This window comes from Chinchilla lanigera, unplaced genomic scaffold (assembly GCF_000276665.1).
Source record: "Chinchilla lanigera isolate Chin_1 unplaced genomic scaffold, ChiLan1.0 scaffold00031, whole genome shotgun sequence".
Taxonomy (NCBI): Eukaryota; Metazoa; Chordata; class Mammalia; order Rodentia; family Chinchillidae; genus Chinchilla; species Chinchilla lanigera.
Window position 1 is genome coordinate 22,984,540 of NW_004955432.1, and position 21,031 is coordinate 23,005,570.

The 21,031-nt window shown below is 47.2% G+C and overlaps 1 protein-coding gene across 1 annotated transcript in view; it reads right to left on the reverse strand.

Annotated features, from left to right (window-relative positions):
- Positions 1 to 3,668: 3,668 nt before the first annotated feature.
- The window catches only part of Wnt2 (wingless-type MMTV integration site family member 2), a gene marked incomplete at its 5' end in the record, with an annotated part of 36,323 nt that continues 18,960 nt past the window's right edge, over positions 3,669 to 21,031 (reverse strand). Inside the window, 1 exon segment of the mRNA XM_013515906.1 lies at positions 3,669 to 4,500. Coding sequence (XP_013371360.1) covers positions 4,271 to 4,500 — 230 coding nt within the window.

A 21,031-nucleotide genomic window follows, 5' to 3' on the forward strand; every position in this document is an offset into this window, starting at 1 on the left:
AAGTAGTTTGGAGGGTGGTCCTGAGAAAAGACGAGAAAAGGGCACAGTTCCCATAACCTGCAGGGAGTTCTCCTCCCCACAGGGTTTGGCAATACTACCAGGAGTTTAAAATAACAGCACTGAAAATTCATTTTATTATGTTTTGATTTCACAGAAAATGTAGACCTGTAAATAACAATAGGTCTTTGTAACAATCCGCGTGACACTTTTATTAGTTTGTGGAAGTGGGAGGTTTGGTTACACAGGAATCCATGTGAGCATCAAGGAGACAAAAAACACGAGGGCTGGAACAACTATTGCAAAAGTAATGATCATGTTGGGCTCTGCACATCACTGTCACCTTGCTTATCCTCAGAAAAATGTGAAGAACAGACTCACGGATGACTGCAAATTTTCTCCGCTAGGTGAGGAGAAGGTCAAAACGAGCACAGCGGAGCTGTCAGCTCAGCCACGGACTGCTTTTCAGAAGCTCGGCACAGGCCTGAGGCTGTTTAGCAGCTCCGGTACCAGCAAGGTCTATTTGCTGAGTACAAGTCTCGTTCTTAAGATGAGAAACTCAAGTCGAAGTACAGTAAATAGACACAAAAGGAGGTTCTGGTCCACTGGCTGCTTCTCGGAGCCTTTTTGAGAGCAGGCAAGAGGGGAGCTGAACGCGACAGTGTCCGCCCGGGCCAGCCTGCGGCGACTGAGCAGGAACAGGGGAAGCTGGCGGGAAGCTGCCGTCGAGCGGAGCGCGTGCACGGTCTCGCTGCGGCTTGGGAGGCAGCCTGCGGCGGGTCTCCCGGAGCTGAGGGCGCAGCTCCTCACTTCCTCAGCGTGGCCCAGAAGGGCCGGTGTGAAACTAGTCTGCAGGACTTGAAAGCTACCTTCTTAAGAAAAAAAATGAGATACCTGGTTTTTATCTTCAAATGTTGTGATAATTTGGATTCAAAGGAATGTAGTAGTGACAGTTTCAAAACACCTCTGGAAATTAATGTTGGCCACCTTGCACAGAGCTCCACGGCTGGCCTGGAGGTCGTGAGCTTGGCCGGGGGCCGACTGAGCTTCAGGGTGGAGGTGCTGGGCTGCTGCACAGGGAGGCAACAGCAGGGGCGGGGCAGGGGGCAGGGGAGACCGGAAGGAGAAAAAATGCCCCTGCCTCTGACAGCAGGCCTCAGTGGGTCACTTGGCAAAAGCGACCTGGCTCTTTTCCTCCCCTGTCCCTCCTGGCACCTGGCCCCACACAGACTGGACTGCCCTTTGACGGGTCCTTCCTCAGGAGTCTTTCAGCCCGCTGACATAAGGGGAAGCAGAGCCCACGTTTACTCTCACCCGACCCAAAGGGAACACAGCAGGTGCCGAGGGGCAGAAGCTGGAGCCACACGCGACAGCACCGGTGGCCTCCTGCTTGAGCTGCAGCCGTCTGTGGAACAAAATTGGCCTTGTAAGGCAGGGCCTTAACTCCTTCTGACCATAGGAGCCGACCAGCATGATGAACACAGAACTGGACAAGTGTGTTCTGAGAACATGGACAGACATCAGTCAGCGCCACAAAGACTGAGTGACGAGCAGACCTGCCGAGGAGTGCGGCTTACACGCCAGGCCTCCAGGGCAGCTCAGACGGTGTCCTCGTGAGAGAAAACCCCACGAGCTAGTCAAGCTCCCTTGTGGAAATTACTCAGATTTTGCAGAAATTAATGGGCATTATGTTGGGCCTGGAGACTTCTGTTTATAGAAAGTTTTTATTGGGAGGGAACTCCTAAGAGAATTTGACCTCAAAGTGTTTTCCCACTATTTTGTTGTGAAGAATTTGTACCACACTTTCCCTTAAAACCTTCAGATAATTATGGATTTAGTGTATTTCAGAATCCTGGAATACTGGTCCTGCACCAAGGCCTAGGTGAGTTTGAAAGTACCTTCACTACCTCAAAGATTTCTTTCAAGTAGAACTTTCTCTTACTCTCATCTAGGCCCTCCTCAGTGGGGACTCACGCGACGTGCTACGTGTCCCTTACATACCGACAGTTTATGTGGGTTTCTAGACAACTTGCATAGATTTCTTTGCTACCCATCAGGAGAAATGAGATGTAAACATTCTGGGATGGTGGGCACTGAGCATCCCACTGGCGACTGTAATTCCCTGGAATCCACTGAGCTAATTCAGAAAGAAGCCCATTTTCTTGATTGGATGAAGTGTTTAAATTTTTCAGATTCTTTCAATGTGGTCCTATTTGTGAGGCAGTGCTGGGGTGGTGGCTGATATTTGTACAGATCCCTTCACTGCTCTTGGCTTCTTCACTCTGTCGTCTGAGATTCTTTTCCATCCTAAGTATATCCACAGATTTATGATTTCACAGATCTTCTAGCAACAAAAAGGGCTGGTGGCTTGAGATGCCCAAGAAAGTACTGCGGAGGAACCCACACCCCGCAACAGCGCTGAGCGCCTTTGTCTGGCTTCTCCACCCTGAGCCCCAACGGGGCTCCTGCCCCACTGTTCCCACCCTCTTGGTCCATGCGATACAAAGAAGAAAAAGCTACTTTGGAAAAACCAGACAACTAACTTGGGGGTTTGGGAGGAAGGGAAGTGAATGAATTCAGTCATTATTTAAAGGGCAGGGAGGCAAACATCAGTGAAACTAAGTAGTCCAGTGGATTATTTTACATGAGCATCAGTCCAAATGACCAAAGCAAAGATAGCAAAAATGCAGTCAAACTACTGAAGAATAAGTAAACAACCAAGAGTTGACCCCAGATTCATACAATGAATCATCCTGTTAGTTAAGAAGGCTCTGTGAAAAAAATCATATTTAGAACCAGAATCAAATGAATAAGGTGATAACAAATAGCTTTGTAGATTTCACCATTCTTTCATTTAATATTAAAAGAAATGGAGCGGGGCAGCCTCTTCATTTTCCCTGCCTGTCATCTTTTGCTGAAGGCAGAAGCCAACCTCTTTGCATGTTGCTGTTCCCGTAATTACAGTGGGGTCTCTTAAGTACAGTCTCCAAATTACGGTTTGTTTGCAATGTAATATAGTAGGGTTACCAACTTAACCGGCAAGGCTGTGTCACTCGCTTTGGGCTACAGTGTCACGTCATTTTGTAAGCATTGAATAAACACGATTAAAAATGACAGGTGCTGGGCACTGCCCAATGCCTCCCGGCACACGAGGCTGACTTCTCTCGGGTGCCTGGGTGTGGTGGAGGCGTCCCAGGCGCAGCTTAGCTCTGAAACCCTCTGTCAGCATTTTGTTTTGTTGGTCTTGTCATCCCAGAAGTTTTCCTGCTCAATGTCATTTCAGTTACAAAAGCCCAGGGGTCACTTGCATGAGACCTGACAGGAATTTTCCCTTTTTGTTCCTTTAGCCGTACAAACACGTTTTCTGGTATCTCAGTAACTGAATTATTTTCTACCATGTTCACCCAATAGTTGTAGAACACTGGGAAAAGTATTCTCCCTTCAATTCTTCAATTCTTTTTGTCTGTCTTCCTTAAGTTCCCTTCAGATCCTAGAGGAAGGAAGTCTCATTCCTTAAAGATTCTTTATACGGAGGGGACAGTGATGCATGGCAATCACTTCTGAGGGCTGCTGGTTCAAAGATTCAAAATGCAAAGCTTCAAAATGCTACCAAACCAAAGGATGCACATTCCCACCCTGTTACATCAAAATTTAACATGGCAACAAATGGATTGAAAAAATATGCCTCTTAAATGTGCAGTTTATTGAAGCTGTTTTTCTCTAAGCAATTTCCAATTACCTATAAGATGGTGGCTGTGGACATAATTTGATCAGACAAAAGCCTTGCTTGGTCTTTTAAACAATTACAGTTAACCTGATGACAGTTGGTTCTGCTTTCCTTATGCCCCAGAGGGAAGTATAGAATTCCTTAACTGTGAGCATGTGTTGGAAGACACATAGAAAACTCCTTTGAGATGCTCTTTTTGTTGTTTTTCTCTCCCTGGCCAATTGCTCTAGAAAGAGGAAAAGTCTATGTGACAGTGGTCCGGGTTCACTGCCTTCCCCCTCTAACAGCCTATCCTGCTATTTCAAAAGGGAGCTCACCAGGAAGAGAGGGGACCCAGAAGGGTGGATGGCAGACAGAACAAGGTATGTTTATGTGCAGCATGTGGCCCCCAGGTCTGGGGCCTCCAGGGAAGAAGAAGGGGCTTCTGCTGAGACAAAGGCCACATGCCTTCAGAAACATCCCCCCCAGTAGAAACCAGAGGTCCAGTGTCTTTACAGATCCCATGGAGTCCTTGCAGGAGGGAAGGTAGGTGGTGGCCTGCTGGGGTCATGTAGGAGTTGTCCAGTCGGCATTCTTGGGGGCCTTGCATGTGTGCACGTCCAGGGCCTCCAGGCAGTCCTGACAGCGCACGGCACAGCACCAGTGGAATTTACACTCGCACTTGGTCATCCGGGTGATGCGGGAGGTGTCATAGCCTCTGCCGCAGCACATGACTTCACAGCTGTCCATGCCTCGGGAAGTCAGATTGCACACACGGCCTGCTGTACCCAGGGAGCCTGGAAGACAAGCCAGGGAGGTGTCACTGAAAAGGTCAGGGCGCAATATGTAGTTCTCAGGAGAAGAGTCAGGAGAGTCTCCCTCCAGGACAGGCCGGCCTCCTTGACACAGCCTGGGGCCGAAACGCCCGTTCTGTGGGCCCAGCTGCGCGCGCTGTCTCTCTGCAAAGTGCAGGGAGCCCAGAGGAGCTGAGGGTGTAGAGTCTGGGGAGGAGGGACAGGAAGCTTCAGGTTTGCTGGGGTAACCTGAATCCAGCTCTCCTACTTCTGCTTTGAATGAGCTTTCTCGATTGTCTTTACCCAGCCCTGGATTTAAGGATCATTTCATGGGAAAGAAACAGATCAAAAGAAGAGGAAGACTTTTCCTGGTTCCCTCCATCTCAACCTAAGGCCACGTTAAGGAAGCAGGGGCCGAGGCTGGCACTCTCCAAATCTGCGGGGCGGGGAAACCTTAAGAGGAGGGACCTGCTTGCATGAGCTCTTTGGAACTCCATCACTGGTGGAGAGAGGCGTGTCTTGGCGTGAGGCCTTGGGGGGTGTCGCGGTTGAGATCTACAACGGCTCCCGAAGCCGCACGTGCTGGGAAGGGGACTGCACCATGGGGCGTGGAAGCCGGCCCGTGGGAGGGGTCTGGGTGAAAGCCTCGGGTCACTGGGGCCGTGAGCTGGAAGGTTCGTCTGCCTCGTTCCCTCTCTGCTTCCTGGCTGCCACCATGTGAGCGGCTGCCCTCCGCCGGACCCTTCCTTCAAGCCCCCCCTGCCTTGCTATCAGACTACGGACAAAATGGCTGCACCCAAACAAACTTCTCTGTTAAGCTGTGATGGGAAAGTGACTGAGATGGCAGCCTGGCCTGGCTTATCGGTAACTCTCTCTCTCTCTCTACCCCTGCAGTCTAGCAAGCCTCAGAGATGTTTGAAGCCAAGGTTCCAGGTCTTCAAGGAACAACGCTGGTGTAAAAAACCTGCTAGGAAATATTAGTAAGATGTCACCTTAATCAGGCTAATGTTTGCTCAGTAGTAATCCATAGCTATGCATTTGTTTTCTGAAAAAGAATTTCACAGAGAGGAAATTTCTTAATTTGGCTATTTCTAGGGAAACTTCTGGAATTCTTTTACAAGAGTATCATTATCAGACAGCAGAACCAAGTAAAGTGGGCATTTTTGGGAGAATCTCTTTAAGGTACAGAATCTCTAGGAACTCAAAGGTAGGAGTGCAACCAGGCCTCTAGGAGAAACGGAAGAAGAACCAGAAAACAGGCTGGCACTGGGCGGATTCCTTTTCCTTCCCCGGTCTTCCCTGTCTCTGCACATTCATTTCATTCCTGCGTCTTCATAGATCTGAGGTGTGTCCACAGACCTCATCACTGAGCTTCCAGCGGCAACTTCTATTTCTTCTTCCACGAGATGGGTGCCTGGCAGTCATGGCCTACAACAGTAGCTGGTGCACTAGCAACAGATGATTGGACCAGGGGTGGGCACATGACTCATGCTGGGCCAATCAGAGCTCCCTGGAGAATGGTGGTTCTGCCAGACCTAGTCGCTGTCTCTGTGCATAAATTCTGGCCATGAGCAGCCATGTTCTGTGAGGAGGTCTGTGGACTTACAGAGATCTATGGAGACGCAGGAATGAAATGAATGTGCAGAGACAGGGAAGACCGGGGAAGGAAAAGGAATCCGCCCAGTGCCAGCCTGTTTTCTGGTTCTTCTTCCGTTTCTCCTAGAGGCCTGGTTGCACTCCTACCTTTGAGTTCCTAGAGATTCTGTACCTTAAGAATTTTCCCTTTTTAGCTTCAACTGCTTTCATTTCTATTACTTGCGATCAATAATCCCGAATACTTGACAAACCTAGAGAGGCTAAATTTCTTATTTAATAAAAACAAAATTTCCATGTATGGTGGAGCATGTCTATGAGTAATCTTAGCACTCTGGGAGGCTGAAGCAGGAGGATTGCAAGTTCAAGGCCAGTAACTTACTGAGATCTTGTCTTCAAGTGAAAAAGGCCGAGAAAGTAACTCAGTGTGAAGGACTTGAGATGTTTTACCAAAAAAAAAAAAGAAAAGAAAAGAAAAAAGAGAAAGAAAGAAAAGAAAAAAAATAGGCTTAGCTGGGGGATAGAAAAGCTAGTGACTTATTTTCAACCCCTCCATCATCTAACTAGGAAAGCCCCCCTTCTTCGGAACTCCTACAGTGCCTCGTGACTCTGTTTATCACCGTCCTCTCTGTGTTAAGTTATCTATAAATGTCATGTTGCCCTGCCGCTCAGGGAAGCAGCAAGGTTCAGGCAGGGCGTGGGGTCAAGAAAAGCATCACAGCCTACTCTGCCTTGTCAGGCACGGAAAGCAGGAAGATCGGCAGAGGAATTTCACGGGGACAGGAAGGATGACAGTGGGCTGGGGCTGGGTGGAGGGCAGGTCAGCCAGGGGTGGCCCTGAGCCCACGTCATGCTGAAGAAGCAAAGGGTTAGAAAAGGCAGCAACTGGGCCTGGATGTACAGCAACCGTCAGGACAGTGCTCAGAAGCACTGATTGTGCAAAAGTGCACGCTGCCGAATGCTGCCTCTTAGCATCACACCCAGGCTTTTATTCAAGAAACGTTTCGTGAACACAAGTATTATTAGGATTTTGTGTTGGCTTCTTGGGGTTTTGTGGCAAGGGAGGGAATAAAATAAACAGGACCCAGTCCCTGTTCTCAGGGGACTCATAATGTAGTAAGGAGCTAACGACGAGGAAGGAGATTTCTGCTACTTCCAGATAATTTTTCACTGGCTCAAATCCCACCGAAAACCACACCAAAGTCATGTCAAAGCACTGCAGCAGACAAGCTGTAGAACAGGTGGAGTGAAGTTGCTTAGAGTGGGAATGATGCAGGGTTCCCCCTGGAGCTGCTGGCGTCCCCTGTGTGGCCGTGGGCCTGTTACATGGGCTCGTGAAGTCTCAGTTTCCTTTCATGCACCAGTGCCTTACTCGTGGGGTTTGTGTGAGGGCAGAGTGAGACAATGTGTGAAGACTCGGTTACACTAGGTGCACAGGAAATGTTAGCCGTCCATTCATTTAGCGAGTGTTCACTGACTAGCTACTACGTGCTGGGAGTTTGGGACTTATCAGAGGACAAAGCGAAGGTTCTGTCCCAAGAACCTGAATATGTTTGTTTTTTTTCGGGGGGGTTTTTCCGGTACCGGGAATTGAACTCACGACCTTGCGCTTGCCAGGCAGGCGCTGTGCCGCTGAGCTAAATCCCCAGCCCCAAGAACCTGAATAGGAAAGGGGCATGAGCCAAGTATATCATTATGATGGTATTTCTTGGTATTAATGATAGAAAACAGGACCAGACAAAGGGTCTCCAACTGCATGGTTTCACAGAGGCGGCATTGGGTACAGGATGTGAAGGATCGGTAGATTTGCAGGGAGAGGAAATAATGGTGTGAAGGGCATTCCTGACAAGAGAGAAATTCCCAGCAGAGGTTTCAAGGGCAAGTTCGCAAGAGTGTGGATTCAGTGTGGCTGACGGGTAGGGTGCTACGAGGCAAAGACAGAGAAAGACTGGAGCAATGGTTAAAGAGACTCTGTTGGTACAGTTCAGATTTTATTCCATGGCGGGTGGTGGGCGAGTCTGGACTTCTTAAACAAGGAAACATATGGGAGTGACGAATCTGGGAGAGTGGCTTGGGGCCAGGAGGTAAACCTTGAGACTGTTGGAATAGTCCAGGAAAGAGACCATGCGTGGGATCAGATACTGGCAGGACCCACACAGGACAGGTTACAGAAGGGGAAACCACTAAATTCAGTGGCTTACTGAACTGCTGGGTTGGGGCTGAAGGTGTCAATCAGAAACAATGAGAAATTTCATTTGACTGCACAGCAAGCAGACAGAAAACTGATGCCCTTTGATTAGTATGGTTTCTTGGATGAAACAGGTGAGGCAGAGGGTTGAAGAGTGAGAGAAGTGGGGACAGCATGTGGACAGCAGGCCCAGTTTTCCAGAAGCTTGATGGTGAAGTGGGTTAAAGAAAGACCAATGCCGGGACAGAGGAGGCCAGGACGGGGCCTTAAAGGTGCCCGTGACCACTGACAAGAGATATCCGACACAAGCATTTCGTTTCAGCCTATTTTTCATTTATATAAAGTGCAAAAATGGACAAGCCAGTCAATACTGAAAGGGTAGTGACTTCTCTTGGGAGGAGAAAAAATGAGCATGAAGGAAGTTTCTAGAATACTGGATCTCTTCAGGGCATTGACCTGACACAGTTCCATGGCCGTGCTCACTTGGGAAATGGCGCTGGGCTGCACATATGTGACACGTGCAGTTTTCTGCATGTGCAAGTACTCCAATGCAAGAAGTAGGTGGTGGAGGACGTGGAGGAGGCCGCAGGTGCAGAGGTCAGGGAAGCACCAGATCTCCGGGAAGAGCAGAAAGGTGTTCCGTGTGACTGGAACACAGCACACCAAGGGGACAGGGGCAAGAACTGAGAGGGGTGGAAGCTGTAGTGAATGGCCAAGGGGTTTGAACTTTAACCTGAGGGCACAGGAACTCTACTGAAGATTTTAATGCAAGGAGCAAAATGACTGCGTTTGTATTTCAGGAGCATCACCAGTGTGCTGGGGCCGAATGGACTGAGCCCAGTGAGAGTGAGGGCAAGGAGACAAGCTGGAGACCCATGAAGCACGCTGGGCGGGGTCTGGGTGACCCGGATTAAGAAAGCGGGAGGAAGCGAGCTTGGGAGAGGCTCATGGATGAAAGCAGGCCCGGCAGGGGTGGCAAGGGACTGAGGGATGGGCAGAGATGAGAAGACTTCAGGCTTGAGTGACTGTGTTGATGCTGGTGATTCTGGGAGGTCGGAAATGCCTCGGAAGGACAGCTGTGAGAGCAGATAACACTCCGTTTTCTGTGTGTTCAGTCTGCTGTGACTCAGGTCACGGGGCATGAATGTTCCCTGACAATACACTCTGGCACTCAGGTGGGAAACTGGGATGGCGCTGGAGATCTGGAGAGTGTTCTCAGCCATGGGTGTGAGTGAGCCTCGGGGGTATGGCCCTCTCACCTGGCACCCTGGTGGTGACTGGATTTTTATCTTTTTCTGTTTTGTTCATAAGCCCTGTACACCAATAAACATTCGTCACTTCCAAAGATCTGCACTTATCAAAATATGAATAAATTACCATGCAGTAGAACTCTTCATCCCCCTTGGGGCTGTGGGGCTTAGGGGGCTAGGACAGGGAGGTGAACGGTCTTACAACTGAATCAGGCTACGGGCCTTTTGCTGACATCTAACTTGGTGGTCTTTCCCCAAGGGCTTGAAGCCTACTGAGCTGGCAGTCTGCTGAAATGGTCATGGTGGTTTTTGTTCCTCAGATGCAGAAAAATGGACCGAGCTCCATCTGAACAAAAAGGATTTCTCAGTGAAGTAACCTCAACACCATAAGAAAGCAGAGAGAGGACAGACAAACAGCAGTATGGGCACAAGCTTCACTTAGAAGTGGTTGTGGTAAAGGAAACAGAGGCTGGCAATGAGGTATCTCAGGAGTTCAATGGTCAGTACCAAACGCCCTAAAATATAAGCAATCTGAGCATGCCACTCTCCACCAGACCAGGCAAAGGCAGCCAAGAAAGACGATGAGAGAGGGCTTTTGAGGCTCCAGAGCCACTGGTGTGAAGGCAGAGGCCAAGGCGCAGCACGGAGTGGTCATGGAGTGCGTGTCCGGCATCGGCAGCGGGCTGGCAGGAGGGCAAGGGCGGCCTGGGAGGTAGGAGAGGAGGAGGTTGCCTGGTAAGGGACTGCTACTGGCCAGCTTTGGGGTTTAGAGCGAATTAGGTGTAATGACAGACTAAGCGGCGGAAAAGAGTTTGGACAGCTGCTGTCATGTTAGCAGGATACAGGGCCACTCCACCACAAGTCTGAAGAGAGAGTGCAGAATCTATACAAAATTTGCTGGTATTGTTTCCTGTTCATGGACACATAATAAAGGAATTCCGCTGAGGATATGAATGCAAAGAGACATTATTATTATTAATAGCAATAGGGCTACACTGTCTTAGGATCTCCCATCCGTCTTTCTAAAACAAAGAGCATCATGATTGTGCTTAAAATACAAGATTAAGATACAACATTACGCATTTATAGTACAGGAGCGTGGCTCAGTGGTACAGTGCTTGGGCATGTTGGAAGTCCTGCTTCAGCTGTAGCTCCGCCAATAAACGAGAGCGACAGCAACAGAGAGACAGACTGTGCGCTCATGTATGTATTCTATGTGCACACATGTAATAAAAGGAAGGCCCTGTGTTTTAGGGTCTCCCTGCTTCCTTAGTTCTGAGTATTCGGGACACGTTTTAACAGTATTCCTGGGCTGGGGATTTAGCTCAGCGGCAAAAGCGCCTGCCTGGCAAGCGCAAGGTCGTGAGTTCGGTTCCCGGTACCGGAGAAAAACCAAAAAAAAAAAAAAAACAGTATTCCTGAATAACATGCAAATGTGTTAATTACTCAGCCACTCCTGCTTGGACCACATCGGGAGCTGCCCTATCCCCCTTCTACTCCTTTCCTTTTTATTTTTTTCTCAACCAGAAACCCCAAATCATGGCAAACTAAGCCCCGTGATGAGCATTTTACCTGCATTACCTACTGAATAAGCTTCTAAGCCGGTACCGTTATCATCACCGTTATTGAAGTGAGGACATGGAGCTCAGGGAGGGGCCGTTACTAGCTGCAAGTGGCAGGGTCAGGACTGGAAGCTTGTCTGGCTCCAGAGCTCGAGCTCTGGCTGTCTGCAGGAAGCTCTGTCCCGGTGTGCAGCGGGCGCCAGAAAGCAGGATCCCCTGGCAGAGCACGTGCCCAGTGCTTCAGTGTCCTTCCTGCTCTCTCTCTCGCTTCATTCTCTTAATCAGATAAAGCACCTGCAAGGGCCTGACAGGAACCTCTTTTCGGACAGGGCCTTTTTCTGGAGCTCACAATGTGCCGCAGATGAGTCCCGTAAGGTTATGTGAGAGAACAAAAAAGGCTGGTTAACACGGTGGTGGTGGTTTGTGCTGCAGTTTCTCTGCACTTCTGTTTCTACTGGATTTCTGGAACTTTCTGAGAAATGGGAATGATTTCTTTGCAATGCCAGGATGTACATTTCCAAAACATGTAAGCCCACGAGGTGGCTTTGCCATGCCATCTGTCACTGGTGAGGCCCTGGCCACGGGCATTGAGAAGAGCCCTCTATACAGAGGTAGAGAGAGGTTTAGGGAATCCAAGAGCATCAACTTGTATCTTACTCGAGGAGAAACTCCCAGACTTTATTCCAGGGTCCTCTGAGCCATTTCCAAAACCGATTTGACCCTTACAGGGTGACTATTTGAACCACATAGTTCTCTAAAAGCACGTATGGTGGCTCTAAAAATATTTCAAAGGAGGTATTATTAAAAGTTTCAACTATTTAGGTATTCAACTGAAAGCCCTATCATTTGAGCCTCCCACATCAATATCTTAAAAGGATAAACACATCCAGTGTAATGCTTCTGCAGGATCATACATACTAAGTACATACTGCCTCATAATGTTCTCTCTTACTGCACTCTGATCTGCATGGTTCATGGACGAGAGAAGCGGCAGGTTGATGCTCATTCCCCTAACTTCCTTCGCTTTCGTTCTGAAATGTGCCAGATGTGTGGCCAGCCTGGGGACAAAGCCCAGTCCCCAGACATAGAATATCATGGGCTCAGATTCCACTCCTGTTGCCTTTACCCCAAATAATTGTTGAGATCATCGGCCTAACCTCAGCGGCTGTAAGACCCAGCGGTCTGTGAGGTCCAGCAAGGTTGATGCCATGGGAAGGTACTGTCCCTGGCCAGAGGTGATGCTTTCCTCCCTGCACGTTCTGTCTTCATGCTGGCTCACACAAGGTACACAAGGAAAAGGAGATAAAGAATTGGAGTTTCTAAATCACATATGTTTGGGACCACATAGCACACTTCGCTGGTGCAAGGCTGAGGCAACTTTATAGAATCAAGCATCACATCCCCAGAGCTATAAAATTAATAATGGAGTCAGGGTTCTCAGTGTAAAAACATTTCTGTCTCCACCAACATGCATCTTCCTGACAGCAGAGGAGGAACAGAGGGCTTTGGCTAATAGTTCCCAGACCCACACCTCCGGGACCTGGAGGAAGGGCGCCTTTCTCTCCTCTCTTTCTCTCTCTTTCCCTGCCCTCCTCTTCCCTCTCTCTCCCTCTGCCTCTGCCTCTTTCTTGATTGGCCTCTATCTTTGGAAATTCCTGTCACTCGGGCTGACAGAGGCCCATATGTTGACTATTAGGCCATAAAGCAAGATTCACTTAAGCCTGTCATCCAATAGGCTGTTTGTCCTCTGGTTGACTTACACATTGTCATTAGTGACATAGATTTATTGAGGGAACAAAAAAATGTTAGCAAATGTGAGGGACTTCGCACTCACCTGCTCACTAGGTTTGCTCCCTCCTCACACTGCAGAGTGATGCTGCCTAAGAAAAAGTGTCTGAGTTTATCTCAGGTGATTTTATTCAGTGTTTTCAGAACTTGAGAAAGTTTGACTGGCACAGGAAAGCCATGTCCCGTTGGATTAGCAAATCCTATTATGGAATTCATGTTCTTATGGTCAGACTCTGTGAGGCTTTGCATATCTGGCACACCCAGCCTGCCAGAGTAATTTCCTGTTCCCCACCAGGGCATTCTAAGGAGCCCTCTCTGCCGGGATTCACTGAAGTGATGTCATGTCCTAAGAGCTGCTCTCAGCTGTGTGCGGGGTAAGCGCCCGTAACCCCTGCACTCTGGAATGCTGAGGCAGGAGGACAGCAAGTTCAAGCCCAACCCAGGCAGTTTGGTGACTTAGCAAGACCCTGTCTCAAAATGAAAAATAGAAAAGAGGGCAGGGGCTGGAGTTCAGGGCGCCGCTCTGGGATCACCCTCCCCTCCCCCCCGCCCCAGTTCACGCTCACCTGCTTCACTGCTTTCCTCTCCCTTGTTCCCACGCACAATCCTCCTCTCTGAAGAGCCTGGCCTACTTCAGTGTTTGCTGTAGAGCGCCCCCTACCTGCTCCACGCCTCACTGATGTTTGTCTAAAGCCTGTAATGCATCTCCTGCCATCTGACTTGTGTACTGTTCTGAAATGTCACTTCTCATAAACCTTGCCTCCTGAGAAGAGGGGTTAGGCCTTATCCTTCTACATACTTCGTAGTGCTTCGGTGGTCAACACATATTTGCTGATTAAGTAAACGGAAAAGAATTTCTTAAAAAATGAAGAGCCTAGTGAGGCCCGCCTTCTCGGGGTGGTGGTTGCCTGTCCTCAGGTACCCGGCAGGAGCTGTGCAGCTAAACTTGTCTATCTTCAAATGATCTCACTTGGAATACAGAGAACACTTACACGAAAGGTGGTAGGTTTTCAAATGACAGAAACTGAAAATGCTAACTTACAAGCATTTGTGGCATCAAGTCATGGTTCTGCTACTGCAAAGAGTAAGATGAATAATTCATTGGGTTATTGAATCACAAGGACCTTAGAAATTCCTAGATGAAGTTCCATACATTAAGAGACAGAGAGGCTAATTTGTCCATGGCATCCCAGTGAATAACCAGTAGAAACAGGCAGCAGTTTGTAGCACCAGAGTCTCCTAATTCATCATGCAAGGCTCTTTCCCTAATAATGTGAACTCTGCGTATGTTTAAAGGACAGATTTATCAGTACGAAAGTGGTTTCATTGGGAAAACTTTAGTAATCAAATTCATGATTTCTAAGCACACTGATATCATCAGTTTATTAGAAACACATTAATATGTTAAGAGATGAGTCTTTCCTATCCCTCACATCTATTTGGTAAATTCTTCGTTCTAGTAGTTCAAATTATATCAAGAAGTTGGAAATTTTAAAACAAACTTTTTTTTGACACCTGGAATTGAACTCTAGGATCCTGCGCCTGCCAGGCAGGCTCTGTGCCACCAAGCTATATCCCTGGCCCCAGATGAACTTTTTTAAAAGAAATTTTTTCTTTCCTTCAATTATTTTCAAAAAAAATTTCTCAAATTCCATCTAATAGATTCTGTCAATCAGTTTCGATTGAGTATGTTTTGGTGTAGCTGAAAAACATAGTTAACTCTGCTGTTTCTACCTTGAAAGTACAGATAAGTATAAGTATAGATCATGCCCAAAACACAAAACAGCAATTCATGTAAAAAATCTTTTGCCTGCATTAACAAGGAAATCAGATGAACTACCCAGCAGTTCCTTTTCCATGTGTCTCCTCTCATAGAAGTAAATGAAGAGTAAAGAATTGAGTGTCTAGTGACAGCTAAAAGCAGAGGCTGTACTCCGCGACTGCTTTATTTGAAACTTCTTATCTCATTCAGAGAAGTGGTCAGCAAGCAACATCTGAAGTCCGTAAATGTCCTACTAATGCACGTGAATGTGAGGAAAAATTCCATCTAACACTTAAGCTTAGGGAGGAATTTTCATAGGTTGTGTGTTATAAGGTAACTGGTGACGAGAAGACAGGCTTAGTAATTCCCTACAGAGAAACTAAGCAATCCACAAGCTATGAAGCTGCACCAAAGCACATAAAAATTCAGCTACTCTAATGAACATATGTTACGTTGCTTACAACTTGCTATCCAATTTAATTCAGCAGTGTCTACCCACTAGTACTGTGGGTCCAGTGGACAAGAGAGACGCAGTTCCTGCAGTCATGGAGTCTGCACTGGAGTCCAGTTGGGGAGTCAAGGGGCAAAGTCATGGAGCACTGAGGCACAGGCTAAGGATGAAAGAAGCGCACTCCGCTTGTCCTGAGGAGGTGGCAGAAGAGACGGAGAAGGCAATGAATGGGTCCTTCATATATTTAAGAGGTCCTGGTGAGGGCTTGAGTGATGGGGGTTGGGTGGGGAAAGAACGAGTAACAAAAGACCTCAAGGCTCATGCCTGACCACCAGCGTGAATGGCACTGCTTTTTTCCAAGAAGGGAAATACAAGTTTCCAGAGGGGATAAATCAGGAGCGCAGTTTGTTTTGTTGTTGTTCTTGCCGCTGTTTTTATGAATGTGAGACATCTGAGTGACTCTGCTAAGCAGGGAACTGGGTACAGCAGGAGGCTGGAGGACACAGCTGACAGCAGGGACAGCATTTTAAAGTCACAGGAACAGAGAAAACCAAACCAGGAAGAGAGTGCAAAGGGGGAGAGGAGAGTTCCAAGTGAATTCTAAGAAATCCAAACCAGAAGAGGAAGAGGAGAAACTGCCACCGAAATTAGAAAAGGCCAATAGTTGGGGCAGGAGGAAAATCAGGACAGTGCAAGAAAACCGTGTTCCAAGGAGGGAAAGGGTGATTGAATTATATGCCACTTGAGTTTAAAAAGAGGATTTACTGGATCATAATTCGTATTATTTATACAACCTAATCAATAATTACCTATAAAAGTCGTGACTTATAAGCCTCACCAAGACAATTTTTCACATAACGTTCTTCTCTTCTAAGTGTCTTACCACTTTTAGATAGCAATTCATTAATTTCTGTATGTCTCAAAGCACAAGGAGATAAACAACTTATTCTGTAGGTTGTCAAAATGAAATGTAACGAAAGACCTTGTGCAGAATAATGGCGTAAGGACAAAAACCTAAGAAACGCCCTCTTCTTGTCCAGGTTTGAGGGTTCCCTATCACACAGACTGTCTGCTACCTGGTCCCTGAGCTCACTGATGTCTTGAGGGCAAGAAGCATTTCTGCTGTTCTCGGTTTTGTGTTCCAAGGCTTATGAATCTCAGTATTTGTTCAGGGAAGAAATGAGGGACGTAAGATGTACTGCTCTGAACCGTCCACGTTAGGGCCTTCGCGGATCCACATACCCACCTACTGGCTAACACGTTCCCTTGTTTTTAACTAGCTCATGCGACACAATCAGCTTTCACAAGTTTCTGCCATAAGGCGGGTCTAAAGCACCAATCTCTGAATACCACAGTCGGGCCGGGGTTTCCATGAGTCCTGAGTTTTGTTTGCCAGACATAATTTATGTAGAATAAAAGATGGTAACTGCGCACTTACACCATTCACAGCCTGCAGCTGTCAGCCAGGTACCAGGTTCTCGGCAGCCAACTACTTGCACAACCATAGAACTCCATTTTTGAACTTGGCTGGAAAAGAGGTGGAGGGCTGCTTGTTTTCTGCAGTTGGAGGGGAGAACTCAGAGTGACCTCTGGCCCAGGTCAGGGTTTCACATCAGAAGCAGTGAAAGTGGCCTGTGATTAGGTACAGGCACGTTCTCTGGAGAGGACAGCGGCATTCCTTAGTTAGAGATGCACCTATCTCTAAGTGAAGGGCTTCTTTGATTTACAGATGCCTGGGCAGTAACCAGAGTAGATAACTACAAAGTCACCAGAACACCCATCCCAGAAAGCCCAGCTTCCAAGATCTAGCCTATGATCTGGCCTGTAAAATGTCAGCTGCACAACATCACACGGTTGTTGCTATGCTTCAAATCTGAGCTGCATGAAGCAGTATTTATAGCTGACCATCAAACACTCACCCCATTAAACTTCCATGTCTTTGGGGTGCACATTATTACTAAAGGCCTACCCCTACCCCTATACCCGCATTTCTGGAGGTAAGTGGCATAATAAGAAAGGTATAGATTTTTACTAATTTATTGTGTTTGGTTTACCACTTATAGGGCATGCACCTTTTAGCACGGTAAGTAACTTTTCAGAGCTTCAGCTTCCTTTCCTGGAAAGAAGGAAGCTGCTATGAAAAGTCTAGGAACACTCACTTGAAGTCTGTAACCCCACGATGGCTCTGAGCAGGGCCACATCCAGTGTTCCCAGCTCCTTCTCCAGTGGGCTCTGTCTGAGCAGAAACATCCCAGGGTCTCCACTTTACTAGTCTTCCTACCATTATTTCAGAACTTCACTAGAAGGCTGACTTGATAACCTGTCATGGTAATTCAGTGAAAGCTTTAATGGCTGAAATAATTTAAATGAGCTACTTGCAGGGAAAGAGGGAGAAAGCTTGTATACATAATCAGACCTCTTATACTAGGCAAGCCAGGGCAGGGGTATTTTTTGTGACAGTTTTTTAGAACTTTTCAAAACTTTTTCCCTTGATAAGAGATTGCGTACTCCAAGAAAAGAGAAAGGCTCCCTGGATTTCTTTTTCCCTAACAGAGACATCCAGACATCAGGGGCTACCTAAATCACTGACTTTTCAAACTTAGATGTGCTTAGGTTTGAAACTGTTCCCTGAGCTTTCTGATTCACTAGGTCTTTGAGGGGTTCCTTACTTTGGAAAATAGTGGGCTAGACTGGTCGACCTTGATCCATTATGCAGACCTAGCTGTCAAATAAGATGACTTGCTTCAGTCCACCAGTTACTTTGAACAGAAAGTGCCTGCAACCTAGCAAGAGCAAAGCCAATCAGTTCCAAATACAGATGACCTGACTGCTTGCCACTATTGCTTTTCTAGTGCTGGCAAGTAGAAGTTACCCAGTACATTGAGTGTTAAGTGTGCATAATTTACAAACAAAAATAGTGACTGAAAAGAAAACAGTGACCACGACAAAGCTGACTGGGCCAGTATTAGATGAAACATAGGGAAGGGCTAATGCCTATTTTAATAGAGAAAGTGAAGAGTAAAGACAGAAAGAAATTGTATGGTACTTGATTTAAAGTTTACTGCAAACTTTTGACAGTTTTGGATCCTGGCTACCCTTAATAGTAATGCATTTTGAACAAGTGCAAGGTCCATTCACCGGGAAATACATGCTTGTTAATGTAATACGACTCCAGTGCAGGGGAGAGGGTCTCACGGTGTGTGCACATCCTGGGTGGTGTGCACACACTGGGTGGTTCAGCACTGACTCAACATCTTTGTCTCACACAAAGGGAAGGCTCCCACATTCACTGTGAGGTAGAGGCAGGAAGCCTCCCTTTTTGCAGGCCTTAGAATTCTCTGCTATATCTCTTTGCCTCCACAAACAAGCTAGAGGCTACTCCACCATGATTCCATGCCTAAGACCTTCTATGACTGTTTTAACTGGCCGGCCTCAGCACATGCCGCAGACGTTTATGCAGCAGGGGGAAGCCTCATCTCCAGAAGGCTGGCAGTCCTACACCCGGAAGCAAGGCCCTCAGTAGAGGCATGAACTGAAGCCGGCTTTCTCAGAGGGCAGCTGCCTCTCACACCTGTGGCTATTTATACACGACTCCAAATAGGAACAATGAGAAAAGTATTCCTTTAACAAGCTGAACTTCCGCCTCCATGATTATCAAACGTCCTGAACCATATCTTCACTAAAATCATTATCTGGGGTCAGCAGAACTAAAAAGAAATATTGCAAGTTTTGCACGGATGACCTTGGCACTTTCTTAGGTTTTCCTAAAAAGGACATTAAGTACAGATAATTTACAAGTAATCTAGGAATCTTACCAGAAATCTGATCCAGTATATTAGAACTGGCTACTTTAAAAAGAACAGATCCCTGGTTAATCACAACCAAACGAGAACTAGAAAACTCCCATCTTCTTAAGTCACATAAGCTGAAATGTGTCTAAGACACGAGAAATAGATTAAAAGAGTAAATGAAGTACACAGCTGTCCTCAGAAAGCCAGCCCCTGCATCTCACAGCCCGAATTTTGCACGGAGGAGGTGGAGTAAAACGGTTGAAAGGACACACAGTCCCGGCTCTGCCTCTTATCAGCCACAAGTCTCATGGGCAGAATCTGTGTCCTGTCTGAGCTTCAGTCTTCTCTTATAAAATGGGATAATACGATACTCACCCCCAATGGTGAGAACTAGTAAGAGGATGTAGACTGAGCCCTGGCATGTGGTGGTGAGTATGTCTGCTACTTTAGAATCAAGAAACAGAATTTTGTTCTAACAGAGGGAATAGAAAGTGTTCTGGAGTCATCCAGGAACTTGAAGAGGGAGCTTGGATTAGATTCACAATTTCTCTGTGGGAAAAAGAAAAGCAGAGTCTTTCATTGTGCTCACTACCCATAAGGCAGTAAATATTCATGAGCTGTAGCTACGGCTTCTCCACAGGACCAGAAAGATGTGCTGGGAATCGGGTCCTCTGATACACAACATGAGGTTTTGCTTCGCAAGGTCTTTTCTCCTCCATGTCTGAGATGCAGGTGGGAAAATGTGTAGTTTTAGCATCAAAGCACAGGCCATCAGGCCAGGCCTCTGTCCCCTCCTACCCACGAGATTGTGAGCAGCAGGTCATTCACTTTTCTTAACTGTCCAGCGGTCATGGTGGTAGGGAGGGCTGCTTATCTGTGAATTTTGCTTTCAGTCGGTGCTGATCACCTAGGAACATCTCTCTCTTTATCCTTTATTGGGGGTTACTGTTGCAATAGTTAGTTCCGATGCATGGGTATCTGGGGCTGCTCCATGCATTCAATAAGGCCATGTGGGCAATGCTCTTAGCTCAGTGCTCAGCACACAGTGGTCAATTCGCAGGACCAAAAGTGGTCACAATATCCTCATCCTCATGTTCTGTTTAAGAAGTCTGAGATTAAACTCTTAGTTAAAGCCAGACCCCTGGGGGCAATTTTATAGCAAAGCACAGGTTTCCTAGTGATTTGGTCAAAACTTTGGCCTGACAGGTAGGATAACTCGTTAGCAGTCCCAAAGCACGTTCGGAATGCAGTGGGGCTCAGCTGCCAGTCCTTGTGTTCAACAGAAATTAATTCATTGGCTGCATGTAGAAACCTGCTCCTGTGCTCCAAAGAGCTGCTCCATGAACCTGAAGGAAATCCAAGCACCCAGAAAAGGCCAAGGAAGAGCTTGGGCCTTCCTGTGATGTTGCCTGATTTATTTTGCCTCTTGATCAATCTAAAATTGGGACCTGGCTGATATCTGCATTGTTTCCCTGCTTCTTCTGCAGCAATTTTGGAATGAAAAACAAACTCCAAATTTAAATTAGAGACTTTTTTTCTGACAGTGAATTGCTTTGTTTTCTACCAAGAAATTGGCTTGAGCCAAAGTGAGCTTTGGGCTTCTACTACCTCCTGTTGATTTAGACTTTAACGCATTCTTTTTTTGTTTGTTTTTCTTCCGGTACCAGGAATCGAACCCACGACCTTGCGCTTGCCAGGCAGGTGCTGTGCCGCTGAGCTAAATCCCCAGCCCCCTCATTCTTATTTTGCACCAGAGCCTTTGCAAAAAAAAGAGCTAAGCCTGGATTTCAGAGTGGATGGGGAGGGCTGAGAGGTGGAGAAAGCACGTATATGCAATCAGACAGGTGGGAGCAGCTGCTGGGTGGAGACTGGGGAGGTAGCTTTCTGAGTTAGTTCAAGACAGAGAAGGTGCCACCTGGGAGGGAAGGGTGTGGCCCTAACAAATGAGATGCTCTTGCACAATCCTTATCCACTGCCCACCTATGGCCAAGAGAGTGAAATAAATTCTTGCTTTTTAGTATTTGGCAACTTCTGAGCATATTGCAAAGAGCGAGGAACGTGAAGTAGGGCAGGCAGCAGAGGAGGCTAATTTAAAACTCTGATGCACTTTTCCGTAGTCACAGGGGTTGTACAAGGGAAGATTCCATCC